Genomic DNA, 16,169 nt, shown 5'->3' on the forward strand with positions numbered 1-16,169 from the left:
GCTGGCAGGAGTAGGCTTTCTGGTGTCTTGCATGCAAACAACCTGTCTCAAATTGGACAGAAAGTGACTAAGTGCTCTAGGATTTTCAAGCAGATAACATTTCTTTTCCAAGTAATGGAAGCCACTTAGTGACAGAAGCCTGTTACTGGAATAGATGTTTCAAAATCGTTTTTGCGAACAGGACTTTGAATTTAGTAGTGTTCTTTGTTGTGCTATGTTTTTTTTTTCTCTTCTGCTCTCAGTAAAGTTGAGAATAAAATTGTTGTTCTTGTTTTATTGAATGTGTTTACTGTTTTAAAATGTGTTTTCAGTTCCACACCTGAACTTTCTTAATGCAGGTATGGAGCAAAAGGAAGCGCTGTGAGAATAGAAGTAGTCGTTTATACAGGAAAGGAAGGAAAAAGCTCTCAGGGGTGTCCGATTGCCAAGTGGGTAAGTTTTTATGTTACAGTAGTCAAATTGGTTTTTGTGGCTTTGAAGTATCTAATGATGTATAGTCTTTGAGCTTATATATAATCTGGTCTTTAATCAAGGTCTGTTTCTTCTTCATTTAATTGATTTACAAGTCCCAGTGAATGATGAAGCTAAGAATATCACTTTTTAATCTGTGATGCTGTGATTAGAGTGAGTTTGAAAGAGGTGCTTCACAGAGCTGGCAGAGATGGGCAAATCAAGGGTAAGAACACCTGGCAGTGTCTGGAAGCTGGAGGTCTCGTGAAGTAGGCTTGAGAAATGTGAAAGAAGAGTGTGTTGGAAAACCTTTCAGTAACTTCTTTTTTTTAAACTTAATTGTATGAACTGTCTCATATACCATGTGCTACTCATTTTGAGGGACTGAACTCACTATTTCAAAACATAAATGTTATGGTGATAGTTTTCACCAAAGTTTTGTCTCACATTGCTTCATAGGAGCCAGGAAATGAGGTAGCAGACAAGCTCCAGGAAAGAGCTTGGAAAGAATTGATTGTCCCTTATCTTTGCTGAAACCACTGAGGGAGGTAAAAAATAGTCTGGAAATCTTGTACACTGAGTTTTTTACAAATAAAAAGAATTTGCTTGTTGGAATATATATAAATTGTTGCTGTATTTAGGAATTTCGGACTTAACTGGCTAATCTGATGAGAATAACCGTGCAGTTGGTAGACCAGCATTTGTAACTATGTAACTAAAATAAGGATGTGAATGTGTATTTACTGCATGTGTGTTTACTGCTTATATTCTTGGAACAGTTAAATGTGTTTTTCGTACTCCATCCAGAAAATGATGCTCAGAAAAGAATCTCCTATGTGTAAGTTGCTTCAGATGATATTTAATACCAAATAGGCATCCAATAAAAAAAAAAAAATAAAAGATGGTCAAATTTCAGAAATGACCGTCCCAAAAAAATGGACTGTTTTCTGCTTGGTTGATTTTGTTTTCACCACTTCAACTAAGCAAAAAATCCTCACTTTTCAGAGAGGTTAGGAGTTAAAATTCTTACCTTAGCAAACAGCTGTGAGCCTTTGAAAGAAGGAAGAGATTTAAAACTAGTTCTTAAAGTTTATTTTGCTGTTGCCAGTATCAACATACTGCCTTTTACGTAAAACAGAGATGATAGATTCCATTGTGCATCTGCGTGGTGTAGGTGTCCAACATGTGTGTGCAGTACGACAGCCAGAAAGCATTCAATGCATATAAGAAAGGCTGTTTAAGGATTACGGTACAGTTCAGTTAAATTTCTACATGCCAAGCATTTGTGAGAGAAAGCTTTAATGTTAATTGAACTAAATTCCAAATGTCTTTTGTGCAGCAAAAAACTTTTTGTGTGCAAGCTCAGACCTAAAAGGAATGAATGCCTTTCCAAGCCTGCTGTGTGACTGCATGATACAAGAGAAGGAAGGAAATCGTGGAAATCTTCTCTATGTTTCATCCTGTAGACAATCCACATTTTTTTAGTTGGTATTTTTAATGTGTGAGTTAACTTCCGATTGGCAGTGCTAATATTAATCCTTAAAATGGAGCATATTTCTGTTTTGGCTGTGACCAAAGTAGTACCATTCTGAAATTTGTTTGGAAGCATATGGAAAAAGTTTGTTCTGCTCTCAGATAATTGCAGTCACAAGGTTTGGTCAGCTGCACAGAGACTTTCACTTGCTCATTACAGAGCTCTCTGGGACAGATTCATTTCTGCTTTGCAGATGGACAAGCTGTTGCCCCTAGGGCTCTTGAGAGGCTTGCTGGCAAGAGCACCATGATGGAGCTCTGCTGAAGCAAACGCGAGGAGGAAAAAATCGATATATATTCATATTTAGCTATTTTACTCCAGTAATTTTCCCTTTTGCTATGAGTCTATGTTGTTGTTTATCAATTCATTAGAAACATCTTGGAATCAAAGGCTGCTTTATAAAATGTGTATATGTGTATGTATTATTCCATATATATTATGTATATATTTGTACGTACAATGTATGTATATAATATACATATTATATATAATATAAGAATATATATATATATTCTTCTGTTAATGGCTGTGTTTCACAATACTCATTTCCTCCTAAATTGTTTTCACCTAAGTGGCTCCAAACATGTACGTAGTGTATTAAACACTGAATGAGACAGGCTTCTTTTTTCTAAAACGAGCTGGCTTTTCCTTAGTTTTTGGGGTATAATAAACTTACAATATCTACGTAGATGATAACTGTGTGATTAGAAAATAACAATCGTTCTGTGACATGTGCTAGGGGGTTGTCTTTCTTTCTTTGTTTTTTTAAAATTTCTTTTGCTTTTTTATTTTGTGCAAGTCTATCCTATTTCTGCTTAATAAGTTAAAGGAAAAAGAACTTTGAAACAGTGGGATTGCCAACCTGTCTTTCTTGGTTAGACTTTTCATATGATCATGTTACAGTGCCTCCCCTATCACCAGACAGCGGTGAGTGATTTATGTCATTCCCATTGCTTTATCAGTACTTTGTTTGTACTCTCCTTTTTCTTTTTTTTTTATTTCTGCTCTCAATATATCTGATGGGAAATAAAGATTACCTCAATTCATTGAAGTGAAATGGTTCATAAATCTTCTATCTGTATGATGTTCATAAGTAGCTCACTCTAGGTATGATCCTGCTGCACTAAATTCAAAGATGAAGTCAGTGACCTCAGAGGACAGCTACAGGTCTTAACATTTCAGGATTAAACTCGTTTCCTTCAGGTTCCTTCTACTTGTTTTAGTGAATGTTGGCCTGGATCAGCTTTCTGTTGTCTTCATTCAGAATTGCAATGCAATTTCTAAGGCTCAGAGTTGGAATAAAGACAGGAGATGAGAACTGATAAGAGCAGCCAGGTTGGGTGGGAGGTACTCCCTGCTGACAGCCTGTCTCCAGTGCTGACTGATGGCGGAAGAGCAGGGCAGCCAGCTCCCAGAAGACTCACTTATTTTCCAGTAACTCAATCCTCTGAGGTTCCCTAAGCTGAAGGCAGTGGCTTGATATTCCCTGTCATAGATGGTTTTGTCTTTATTTCTTCTTTCTTTTCTTTTTTTGCTCTCTTGTACTTGGAATTATAGTGGTGGTGTAGTAATGCTTTCAGTCTTGTGCTCTGTTCCCAGCAGTTCCTAGCTGTTTCTTTTGCTTTTCTTTCTGTTGCAAAGCAGTGATTTCTATCGTTCTGCAAAATTCTCATTTCTGCACAGTAATGGCTAACCATGTGCATTAACAATGGACACTGCAGTGAATTTTATCTGCCATTCTTACTGCCCCCTCGGCAGTATGAACTCATCCTTCATTTATTTGCAGATTGTGCTTGTCTTTTCCCTGAATTACTCATCAACTGTTGTCACGCTTTTATTTACCTTTGACAAACACAGAGGAGAATACAAACCTGAGCAGAATTGTGCAGAGCTCCCATCAGACACATACCCGCCTTTGTTTCTTGTCTTTTCAGCAGTTATTCACGTATGGTCTTTTCCTTTGTACCAAGGCATATTCATGTTTGCTTTTTTTTTTTTTAAGAGTCTTTACTAAGGGACCTCACTGAGTGCCTTCTGAGAATCTAGAAAGCCATGCAGTATGGCCAAAAGATTCACAAACGTTTGGTGTCTCTGTGCATCATGCTTATCTACGTGATTGCTGGTTTGAGCAATCCACAGAGATCTGAGCTCCACAGAGCTCAGATCTGCTCCGCACAGACAAAACGGGGCTAATGTTATCGTTGAACTGGGATATTCCTCCTAGGACCATTTTCCAAACTGTTATCCTCTTAGTAATCTTCAAGCCTCCTGATACTGATGTATTATAAACCAAGACTATGCATATTGGATTTGGAAGTTCAGTTGTTTCATCACTGAGTTTCTGGGGTGGATGCCATCTGATCTTGGAAATCGTGACTATGTTTTGGGAAGTGATCTTTTTCTTCTGCCACTACTGTCCTATGACTGCTTCTTTGGTGGCTTTTAACTTTGTGAGGGGCACAGCCAAAGCTTTTTTTTTCTGAAGTGGGAATCCTCTGAGAAGGCTTTCAAAGGGTGGTCAGGCACTGGAATGGCTGCCCAGGGAGGTGGTGGAGTCGCCATCCCTGGTAGTGTTCAAGAGGCGCCTGGATGAGGAGCTACGAGAGATGGTTTAGTAGCTTGTGGCACTGATAGGAATGGGAGGGTGGTTGGACTGGATGATCTTGCAGGTCGTTTCCAACCTTGTGATTCTGTGAACACAGCAAAAGTAGTTTTTGCATCTCTGGATTTATCTTCCCTAAGTGCTTTGTTTTTTTGTTTTACACCTGGATGATCTGTTGACCTCTCAGATTTTGTTAGCCTGCTGGTGGCTGTAATTTGTTTGAGAAATGTGGTACGGTGCAGCTTCTATGCCTTTCTCAAACTCTTTCACTTCAGTTTTGTTCTGGTTCCCTTTTTGGGCTTTCTACTTACACTTAACAGAGCTTAGTGGTCTTTTTTATAGCGGCAGTATATCCATTAAAAAAAAGAAGGGAAGGCAACAGATTAAAAAAGAGAAATTACAAATGCTTTTGCGATGTAAATATAGTTAGAAATATAGAATCCTTAGAGTTGGAAAGGATCTCTGAAGGCCATCTAGTCCAACTGCCCTTGAAGTGACAGCCTTCTTTTAAGGACCTGGACTTAATATTAGCCACTGAAATTGATCAAATTTTCAAGAAGTGATGCTTAGACAGTGCACTCTTAAAACAAAGGCTTTACAGATCATTGACCTGGTAGGAATTTGTGCCTGAATACTAGAAACTACATTTTGTAGAGTGCTCTGAGCTTCTGTTAACAGTTGATTCTCTGCAGAAAAGTGTGTTTGTTTTTTCAGTTTGCTAGCTTGGCTTCAGTTGAGAAAGAGATTGGGAATAGAGAAAAGAAGAAAACTGAGAAGATACTTGAGCTTCTAGGCTGTCTTACGTGTAAGTTAGGGTTAGAAGGGATGTACAATTTATTAAAGAAAATTTAGTGATAAATGTGTGAAATACTGTGCTCTGGCATAGGTGGCCATTACTAATCAACACTATCAAAGGACTGCTTTATGTGGAGCCCAGCACCTCTAAGCAGGTTTTATTATTTCAAGGTTTTATTTCATATGTTAAACTCTCTCTGTGATCAGATGGTGATCCACATTTGAGAAATCTGGAAGGAAAACATTCCTGAGAGTGGTTGGTGGTCATTTTAGTTGTATTTTTGGAGACCGTTGTATTGGAGCAGCACTTTCTTGCCATCCTTCAACATACGCTGAAGGTAGCTTGTGTAGTGGGTTTGATAGCTATGGGGGCACTATCGTCACTGTTCGTATGAAGACTTATCTGTTGAACACAGAACTAGAGTTTATTTTGGATGAAACATGTTTGTAATATCCAAAGTCAAGCTGTTCTTTATGTGTTGCAGTGCTTTGAGATGAAAATTATTGTAAATTTTTACACGGTTTCTGAAGCATCTTAAAATGTCTTGTATTTGGAAAATCTACTCAACAATTAGAGTAAATATAAAAAAGCTAAGTTAAGGTAAATAAATCAGGGAAACCAAAGTTTGCTCTGAAAGGAATGCCTTCCATTTATTTTGATGGAAACTACAGCAGATAAAGAGTACGACAGCACTGTTTGATAAAGCAAATTGTCACAAAGTAGTATTTTTCAGCGCAGGCTCTGCAATTAGCTATGCATGATGAACAAGAGCCTGCTTGTGTCACTCTTGTGGAAAATGTGCACCAGTGGAGCTGCCTCCTTTTGCCATTGCTGAAACACACTGTGCATCCCACATCTGTTTGGTATCCATAAACGCTCAGCAAGCATCGATAAAGTCACTGGGTGCCATTTTTTCCATGTGGAGGAATTCAGTGACACGCGTTCATCCTCACTTCCATGTCAGACACCATTCTGTCAGACTGCATCTCTGCTGCCATCTGTCACACAGCAACAACCTGTAGCAGGGTACTGGTCCAGGGAGGTTCGGCCCCTACTGCCATCCCACCAACATCTGCTTCTGAGATTGCAGGCTGGCGTCATAAAATAGGAGCCATTACTTTTGGAGCAGCCCTCATACTAAGAAAGCCTTAACATTTCAGTTGCTGTTATCTCTACATTAAAACTAATGGTGATATCTGAACAAATGGAGCTCAGGTTCTTGTTTGTCATCCCTATCACGAAGTTATCAGTGACGTAACAGGAAAAGGAAATTTGAGAGACCAAGGGGGGGTAACAGGGCACCAGGAGGTGAAACTTCAATTTTGGCATAATTTCTGCAGCATCGGTTGAAGAAAATGTACCTATATTCCTGTTCACATTTTGGAAGGTTTCCAGTATTTCTTCTGGTATAAATTTTTAAGTGATTTGATAATTCTTTTAAAATGCTGCAGTGGTATTCCAGTGAAGTGAAGTAACATCACGTATTGACAGCAACAGTTCCATTTTAACTTAGTTGATGTAGTCTGCGGTAATCTTGAACAGAGAGTAATTCGGAAAGTGAAATTTTTTGCATTTTAATCTCTCTTAGATATGCTGAGAACAAAAGGATGTAACACCTTGCAGTGAGAAAGGAGCTTGATGTCATTTATCAAGTGTGTGTGTAGGGGTGAATTAGGAAACTAAAGGGCGAGCTTGCTTCTGCTGCAAACAATGTTTGTTTCTGCTCCTGCTGAACAGCCTCGCCTGCTAGAACAGCAATTAATAGCAGCATTGTTTACTCACTTTGTACAGACACAGATCATTGTGGAATTGTATCTTAGCAGACCTCATACTATGTAGAAAGGACTCCAGTAGGCAGACTTCCCACTGAGGCAAAATCTACAGCTCAGAAAATCTTGAGACAAACAGTTCTAAATGAGATGCCTGTTTCAGGAAATCACAGTGGATAATCAGGATGCATTCTCACCTTAAGATCATCTACTGCTACCCTGCAGAGGAGACAGCTATTTTACCAAAGAAATTCGGAGTGGGCTGGAAGAATTATTGCAGTGGAACCACATGGAGACAAAATAAACCTAAAAAAAAGGACCTTTTTGTTGGTTGATTTTTTCATCCAGCATTGTTTTGTATTCAACTCGCAGTTAAAATTTTTTGTATGTATTTGCTAGCGGTGTCTCATTTATGTCGTATCAAAGTTGACACAAAGGATCTTGTGATCCTAAATATGAAATTAATTTCTCATCCATAGGGTTATTCAGCATCTGGTATTGGTGAGCTTCTACAGTCCCGATTCTTAGTGACTTTTATATAAGTCACGTACAGGACTTGTTAGACTGGCTTATGTTTAAGGACATCAAGTAATATTTCATATTCATAGTGCTCCTGCCAAGAGACATGCTGACAAGAAGTATCCACTGCATTTACAACCTAAATGAAGTAATTAAAGTAAGCAGAACTAAAGCATTTGGGTAGTTGAAGCAAGTTTTATTGATACCCTTTATTGATGCTGTTCACTATATTCAAAAATGATTTGAAGAAAGTGGAAAATGCTGTGGTGACAAACTGCTGAAGGTACAGAGTTGTTCCAGGTAATGGAGAAAAGAGGGCCAGCTATTATGAACTGCAGGAAGAGGTCATTGTGCAGGATGGACAACCAGTAAAATGTTAGCTAAAACTCACTGTTGAGAAATGCCCAGTCATGCAAGGAGTGTTGTCCTTTTATGTACGTAGTGATGGACACCAAGTTTTGTGTTACTGCCTGGGGTAAAAGTTTGTTAGACATCCTTAATTCCTACCTCTGTGGCTTGTAGAAACAGAGGTTTAGCTGTGAAGCCTCTGATTGTATTTCTGTCCTGGCTGGCAGCCCATGCTTCACCTCAGGGGCTTGCTCATATTGGCTGGTTCTGGCATTTCAGAATGTATGGGCTAGTTAATAAAGGAAATTACTTCAATTGCCATCTTTATAGATGTTTGCATAAATAAGAACACACGGCAAGCTGTAATAACACAGAACAGGCACGGTACAGCAAATGGTGGTGATGGGCACCAGACTGCAGCACAAGAGGAATGCACAATTTTTATTTTTATAAGAGATGAAAACGCATGGATGTCTTCTACACTGCACTGGTGAGACCTCACTGGGAGTGAGTCCAGATGTGGAGTACTCAGTACAAGAGAAATGCGGATCTGTTAGAGTGCATCCAGAGAAGGGCCGCAAAAATGAGCCAAGGGATGGAATACCCTAAAGGACAGGCTGAGAGCTGGGGCTGTGCAGCCTGGAGAAGAGAAGGCTCTGAGGAGAGCAGAGAGTGGCCCATCAGTATCTACAAAGTGGCTGTGAGAAAGAAGGGGGCAGAGACTTCAGCGGGGTGTGTTGTGGCAGGACAAGGGAAGTGGTTTCAAATTGGAAGAGGGTAGATTTTGATTGGATATATATATTCTTTTGCAGTCACAGTGGTGAGGCACAGGCTGCCCATGGAGCTGGTGCATGCCTCCTCCCTGCATTCACCCAAGGTCAGGCTGGATGGGGCTCTGAGCTCCTCATGGAACTAGAAGTGTCCCTGTTAGTTGCAGGGGAGTTGCACCAGATGATCTTTAAGGGTCCCTCCCAACTCAAAAGTTGATTTTATGATCCTGCTCAGATCAGCTACCTGCAATGATGATGGCTGTGTACATCCAAGCACACATGCACATTAGAAAGCTATTCAGGAGGTGTTTGTCCCGTGTGTTTTTTTCTCTTGTCACAGATGTTGTGATGTTAGGGGACAGGCAAGAAGCAGCTTCATGTCCAGTTGAAGAGGGTACAGAGCAGTGCTGGCAGGTATCAGTGAAGTGTTGGGAGGAGTTTGTCAGATGTCTGTGTTGCAGCTGAAGCAAAGTATTTGTTGTAAATGTTTTGATGGATACCCAGTACTGCTGTCAGTTATCACTTGCTAAAGAGTGTTCAGGGATAATACAGGCCTGTGTAGCTACGAAAAGATGATGCCATCACCTAAGTGTTACATAATTCTTCACAAACTTCATACAAGTCTGGGTTTTCTGACTGTTATTTTTCTGTGTGAGACACCAAGAAACCATGGGGCTTTTGATGTGCAGTAAGTTTTTAGTTAGCCACTTTAAAAAGCTCTATTTAAAATTCTGTTGCTTAACAAGCAGTTATTTTCTCATTCCTCCTTAAGAGCATTACAGACCAAAGTTAACCAAAATAAAGTATTTAATTATTTACCTGAGCATTTCTTTTAACTACACGTATGAACCATGCAGAAGTCATGGGCAGTATCTGCAGCTTTTGGGGCTTAGACTTGCCAGCTGATTTGTGCAATGTTTGCAGTCTGAGAAGCACTCAGATTGCTCTGCTGCATTTTTAATTCAATGTTCAGCTTCTGAGTGCTTCATACAGAAGCCATGAGTGCACTGGGAATTATGTTTACCAACTATAGCACATACGTATATGCTTTGAATTACTGCATGAAGAATTGATTTATAAATTATGTTAGCATTGCATTCCGTGGCTGTAACAGCATACTAATTCCATTTGCCTACTGAAGAGGACCTATATCAAATACATGCTAAAAAAAAGAGTGTGTAGGCTGAGACTTCGTGTGTTGCTGTGTTGGTGACTTTAAGATGATGCATGAATTTAAGATGTGTGATGTCTTCCATAAAGTACCAGGGGAGAAAAGTTGGTTAAAACACTGCCTGGTCTAGGGATATTTAAGGGTTAAGAGATCTTGGTACCATTCCCAGTCATTTCAAGCTACAGAAACAGGGACAGAAATAGAGAAATATCTTGGAGATATTTAAAGTTAAGAAGAGTAATTCAGTGGATCATTAGTCAGTAAAACCTTACTAGGTCCATTACTTGGAGAAGCAGTGAAAGATCCAGCCTGTTAACTTATCAAGCAAGATAAGCAATGCACAGCTTGTGCTCGTATTTTGGATTTTACCAGTTACTCAGATAATCTCAGGCTCACTTAAAAAAAAAAAAAAAAAAGCAGACAATTTAGCTTAATATTTTACCATTTAATTTCAGAAATGTATTGGATTGTTCATTACTGTGAGAGTGGTGAGGTGCTGGAACAGGCTGCCCAGAGAGGTTGTGGATGCCCCGTCCCTGGAGGTGTTCAAGGCCAGGCTGGATGGGGCCCTGGGCAGCCTGGTCTGGTATTAAATGGGGAGGTTGGTGGCTCAGCATGTGGCAGGGGGGTTGGAGATTCATGATCCTTGAGGTCCCTTCCAACCCTGGCCATTCTGTGATTCTGTGATATCAGCAAGTACTAGAAAACAAATGACAAGTTGGAAATAACTTTGATTCCATCAGTGTTAATGTAACTAATAAGTCACTGAGTCAAGGAGCACAGTAGGAATTTTCTCCATCAGAAAAGCTGTTGTCAGGAATTACATGGTGTTTCTGTTGGCTGGGCTTGTCCTCCTCAAATGTGGTTCTCTGTGTATTAAAGTTGTGTGGTATTGCTGTGGATTTTGTATTATTGCAAGAGAGGCTCTGTTTATTATTGCCTTGAGGATAGCATCTGTAACACATGCATGGACATCATCAGTTTATATGGGAAAAGCAATGCGGCTCCAGCTGTGCTGCTGGCTGCAAGCCCTGAGGAACTGCAATTGCTTCAGTGCAGGTTGTGTTCTTCTAAGACTAATAGGTGAGGAAAGTGCCTTATCTCCAATTACCTAAGGACAGGAGTGCTCCAGCTGCAGCAGTAACCTCTTAAGGGCCACAGAAATGAAATCCAGATAACTCATAAATCCTTTAGTCACCTCTGTGGCCTGAAAGACAGTGGATTGCAGAATGTTTGTGCGTCCAGTAAGAGCACTGCATTATCTCTAGCATGCACAACAAAGCAGATTCCATCTGTGTTTAACTGCAAGGTGGTGTGACATTGCTTTGAAGCAGATTATAAACTGTGTTCCTGTCCATTTGTCTCTTTTTCTGGACTCAGCTGAGGACTATGTGAAAGCTCACGAAGAGCACCCTGATGTTGTACTGAGAAACTAAGAGATATTGCATTTCCTCATTGAAGTTACAAAGTCTAGAAAACTAAGAAAGAAGAAAGAGATTAAAAGCATCACCCTTCATGCTGAGTAGCAAAATTAAATTCCTCTGTTTCTGACTGGAAGGAGCTATGCTGCCTCAGGAATGTACAATTCACACTGATGTGAATAACCTGTATTATGGATCAAGCATAATAGATTTTCTGTAAGTCTCACTCAAATGTAAATGAGCTGCATTATTTCTCTTTCTTTACAGAAAATACTGTACCAGTAGTTCAGTCACAACCAAGAGGAATGGTAACTCAGATGCATTTACTTTTCTCATTGAGTTTAAGGCTGATTGTGAGACTGTGTAATCAACTTGAAAAGAGCGATTCTTTCTCCCTTGACACAAACTAACTTGCATCTTGCTTCTTCCTGCAAAGCAAAAATGCATTATCTGAAACTTTTGGTCTGTTGAAAATCCTTTCATTTGCAGATTAACTGCAAGGGTATTTTGGTTCCCACTTTTAATTAGCTTAAATAATTTAGATATTCACAGTTGATCAGGCTAGGGGTCATATGAATGACCACTAGCCACGTGTCTGGAAACAAAGAGGCTTTGGCATCAGTCTGATGGAGAATCTACTTGAAAACCCAGACAGCTGGAGGCATCCAATGAATAGGTGAAATTGTTGCCTTTCTGCTTTTATATTCTGTCATTATTAGCTCGGCTTATCCTATGAAGCAGTGCTTCTGACAAGCTCTTCACGAGGAATTGTTGGGAATACCAATAGTCTCACACAGAAGAAAAGGTTGATTCATCCAGCTGGCGATGGCGATCTGTGGTTGTAGAACACTCCTCCCAAGGAAGCAACCTTCATCTAGGAGATGTTCTCCCTTTAGAGGCTGACCCTTAAATAAGCCCAGGGGAGACTGAGATCCTGGATTCACCCATTCCTGTCACCTTGGAAGCACATGTAAATTGTCTGTACCTGTGCTTCCTGGCCAGCCATACTCCTTCACCAGGTGCTCCATCTTCAGTTCAACCTGTGACCTAATGGTTCCCTTACACACACTTATGGGCCTTCTACCAATAGGGGGTAGTGGTTGGTAAAGCCAGAGTGGCCAACTGCTTGTACTGAGCGACTGTTCTGCTGCAGAGCTGGAAGAGTATCTGCAATTGAAAGGGCTCACCAGCTGCATGGATGTATCTTTTTGAGGAGGATACATGATGTATCTTTTCTTAGGAAGAGAAAGCTACTCATCCCCATCCTAGAGATGACAGAGCAGGGGAGGGTGATTTAGCTTCTACGCTTACTGTCTTTGTTTTGAATGTTGAAGTGTAACACTGAGGACTTGAGCCCTTTTTTGTTGGAGGCCTCATAGGGGCTCTGATGGGTCAGATATGTCTGAAGAACAGATAATGTATGTCAAGGATTATATTCTATTATTACCTAGATGTAATGCATCTTTTTGGTCTTCTTACGACAGAAATTTGTGTCAAGCTACGATAAAACAGAAACATGTGGCATATAATTTTTTTTTTAGTTCATTGGTATATTAAAAGCCACTGTAGTAATGTTCTGTATCATATTAATCTTTTATGTATTATATGGATAAAATTGACAAAAAGTTCTTTCTGTGTCATACAGGTCACTAAAATATTTCAGCACTCTGCTAACTACTTTAATGTTATGAAAAATCTCTGATTCCTTCACACAGTTTATTTCATTGCTTCCATCTATTGTTATGTTGCAAGATGGGGATAGTTCAGTGTACTGGTATGTAACTGTAGTAATCATCTTAACATGAGTGTGTGTTTGCTTTTGGGGTGCAGCTTATGCATCTGCTTTCTGGGTTTTGGCAATACATTCTCAGTATTATTTGCAAGGTAACTATTAGGTTTTCAATGGCTCTGTCATTGCAGGATTGTTATATATTTCTAGTGGATGTTTTTTCCTCAAACTAGTCATTATTGTTTGTGTAGAACATCTAAGATACTCCTTCTGCTATTTCTTTTATAGGTAGAAAGGCAACACAAAGTCACATGCTACACCAAGAGACCAGCGTGTGATGCTTTCCCGGCCCTACTTGCTGATAGACACTTCAGACAGCAGTTTTATTTTCTCGTCCAGGCCTCATGTGTTTCCTAGTTCTATCTTAGAATAAACAAAATGATTCTTTCAGGTGATACGAAGAAGTAGTGATGAGGAGAAGTTGCTATGCTTGGTACGTCAGCGTGCGGGACACCACTGCCAGACTGCTGTCATAGTGATTCTCATACTGGCGTGGGAGGGGATCCCTCATCTCCTGGCTGATACGCTGTACAAAGAGCTGACGCAGAGCCTCAGAAAATACGGCTGTCCCACGAGCCGCAGATGTGCACTGAATGAAGAGTAAGCTCCTGAAATTGTCACCCACTGTTGTGTTGCCCTTCGAGTGTTCTGAATTTAACAGCATGGAAATTCAATAGTAGTGCAACTGATAAATGCAGGAAAACTTATTTAAAATTACAAGCCACTAGGTGTCATTTTAGTATAAAACTTAGTTTCTGGCCTTTTCTACAGACCAGGCTCTAAGGGCTACTTGTACAATGGGAGCCCAGGGAAAGGATTGGCAGTGAAATTCTCTTCTGTGTTTGTACACATGCAGCCACAGTAAGGAGCTGCTAAAAAGGTGGTTCCTGACTTCCACCACACCTGTGAGCCAGGCTGGCCAGTTGTGAGAGGAGGGCGTGCTGCCTTCCCTAATAGCTGTGCAGTGATCTAAGTCTAATGCTTCTGTTCTTAAATGGCCAGGGTAAGTGGAGTTGTTCTGTTTTAAACACTGGATCAATTTGGAGATAATGGTATTGCCTCATGTAACATTTTACTGTATTTACGGGCAACCTTCAATAGGAGTGGTACTATTTTGTACTTCTTGTACTTTGAGATGTCAAAATCAAAAAAGCATGAGAGTATATTTAGGTAGCTATAACTCAATGTTATGTATTTCCTGAGAGCGGAACTTGTGAGACTTCAGAGAGTTGGAATTGTCTATAAGGGAAAGAAAGTCCTCTGAAAGTTCATTCTGTTAATGAATACTTCATTAACAGAAAATACCTCATTAAACTACAAATTTGTAAATTCCTGCATTGTTTTGTTATGTATTTAAAAAAGAAAAAGCAAATAGCATTGACCATTAAGAAAAAGGCAAGCTGCATCATCAACTGACTTGTCTTTATCTCCTTTCACAGCCGTACGTGTGCATGTCAGGGACTTGATCCAGAAACGTGTGGAGCATCATTCTCATTTGGCTGTTCATGGAGCATGTATTTCAATGGATGTAAATTTGCCAGAAGCAAAAACCCCAGGAAGTTTAGGCTTCTCACTGATGACCCTAAACAAGTAAGATTTATTTTATTGTTTTGTTCTGTTTGCCTCCAAGTATTTATTCAGATGATTTTAAGAACTAGAAACCATCCACAGATACAGATGCTCTCTCACATGTGTCTGCATAGCTTATCACACAGGCATCTGATCAAATGTTTGGAACTGTAGCAACCTGATCCTTTATCTGACATCCAGAATAAACTGGATTTTTCTTGGACAACATGTTTCTTGAGAATTACAATAAAATATGATGCATCCAAGTGATGCTCTAATTGCAGCTTATGAGCATTAGTAATGACATAAAGTTCAACACAGAAAATAAGACAATGGATACGATGAAAAGTAATGCACCTCTTAAAAGAATTACTTGTCTCATGATGAAGGAATAATGGTGGTGTAAATAGATAACCACTGCCTGATGAACACAGAGCAGAAAGATTCTTCAGGGTATCTCAAAGGTCCCTTTTTTTCTGGCTGTGGATCAATCTAACCTCATTGCCCTGTCGACCTCCCAGATAACAGAATTAGGTATTTCCTAGCACATCTGACATGCTTGAAGAGGCATGTGGTATATAGCAGTCTGTTGCCTACTTCTCCTTCTGGGAGAATTTCTTTGTCAGCTCCTGAACTCTACTGCTGCCAGATACAGAGAAGACCTTGCTGATTGAAGGCCAGGTAGTAGTAGAAGTATTTTGGTATTTATAATGTTTAGTGTACACGTGTAAAGAAATATGGTGTTTTTTTGGAAGAGAGATGTCAGTTTGTTCACTGGAGCTAAATATTCCTTGAAAATTTTAACTTTTTTTCGTAAAAGAATTGATTAAGCATCTTTTATGCTTATGTACATGAATGTAAACCCCTCAGCCTCCTCTGAGTTGTGCTGTCCACTTACATCATGAGTATTTACAAACTTCATTAGCCAAGAGTGCTGATGGGGCTTCTGCCTAAACAGATTAGGGCACACACCACATGTCTCTCCTTTTTCTTGGTGAATACCTGACTTAAGGCAGTACAAGCTGAAAATATCTCCACTTGTCTCAGATGCCTTAAGGGTAATAAACTTCCATTTTACAGAAAGATGTGCTTATTAGATATTCTTGTTCCCCTTCTCCTTTGTCCCTTTCCATTTTCTACGTTTTAGGTTCCCTCCCTGCTTATTGTTGTGTTTGGAGCATTCTGTGTGTGTAGATTTGTAATGCTTTTAATAACGGTATCTTGGGGATCAACAAAGTCTTCATATGTGCTGTCTAATGAAATTTTAGCCTGCATCCATATCTCCTAAAGGACAGCTCAAATAGATTTCTCTTTGATCAGAATGCACTGCACGAGGCTGCAGGCTCAGCTGGCATTGCTTCCTCTGTGTCCATGAAGTTGCCACCTTGAGCTGCAGAGCTGCATTCAGACACTTGGCTAAGTATAGCAGCA

General features: G+C 39.8%; 1 protein-coding gene across 3 annotated transcripts in view; it reads left to right on the forward strand.

The window, feature by feature from the left end:
* The window catches only part of TET1 (tet methylcytosine dioxygenase 1), a 69,281-nt gene that overhangs the window by 30,800 nt on the left and 22,312 nt on the right, over window positions 1-16,169 (forward strand). For all 3 annotated transcript variants that reach the window (XM_042862731.1, XM_042862732.1, XM_042862733.1), the window contains exons 6-8: window positions 339-432; window positions 13,561-13,769; window positions 14,609-14,759. In XM_042862731.1, coding sequence (XP_042718665.1) covers window positions 339-432; window positions 13,561-13,769; window positions 14,609-14,759 — 454 coding nt within the window. The remainder of the gene's footprint in view (window positions 1-338; window positions 433-13,560; window positions 13,770-14,608; window positions 14,760-16,169) is intronic.

Source organism: Lagopus leucura, unplaced genomic scaffold, assembly GCF_019238085.1.
Source record: "Lagopus leucura isolate 7727_CA_CO unplaced genomic scaffold, USGS_WTPT01 Super-Scaffold_739, whole genome shotgun sequence".
In the NCBI taxonomy this organism is placed as follows: Eukaryota; Metazoa; Chordata; class Aves; order Galliformes; family Phasianidae; genus Lagopus; species Lagopus leucura.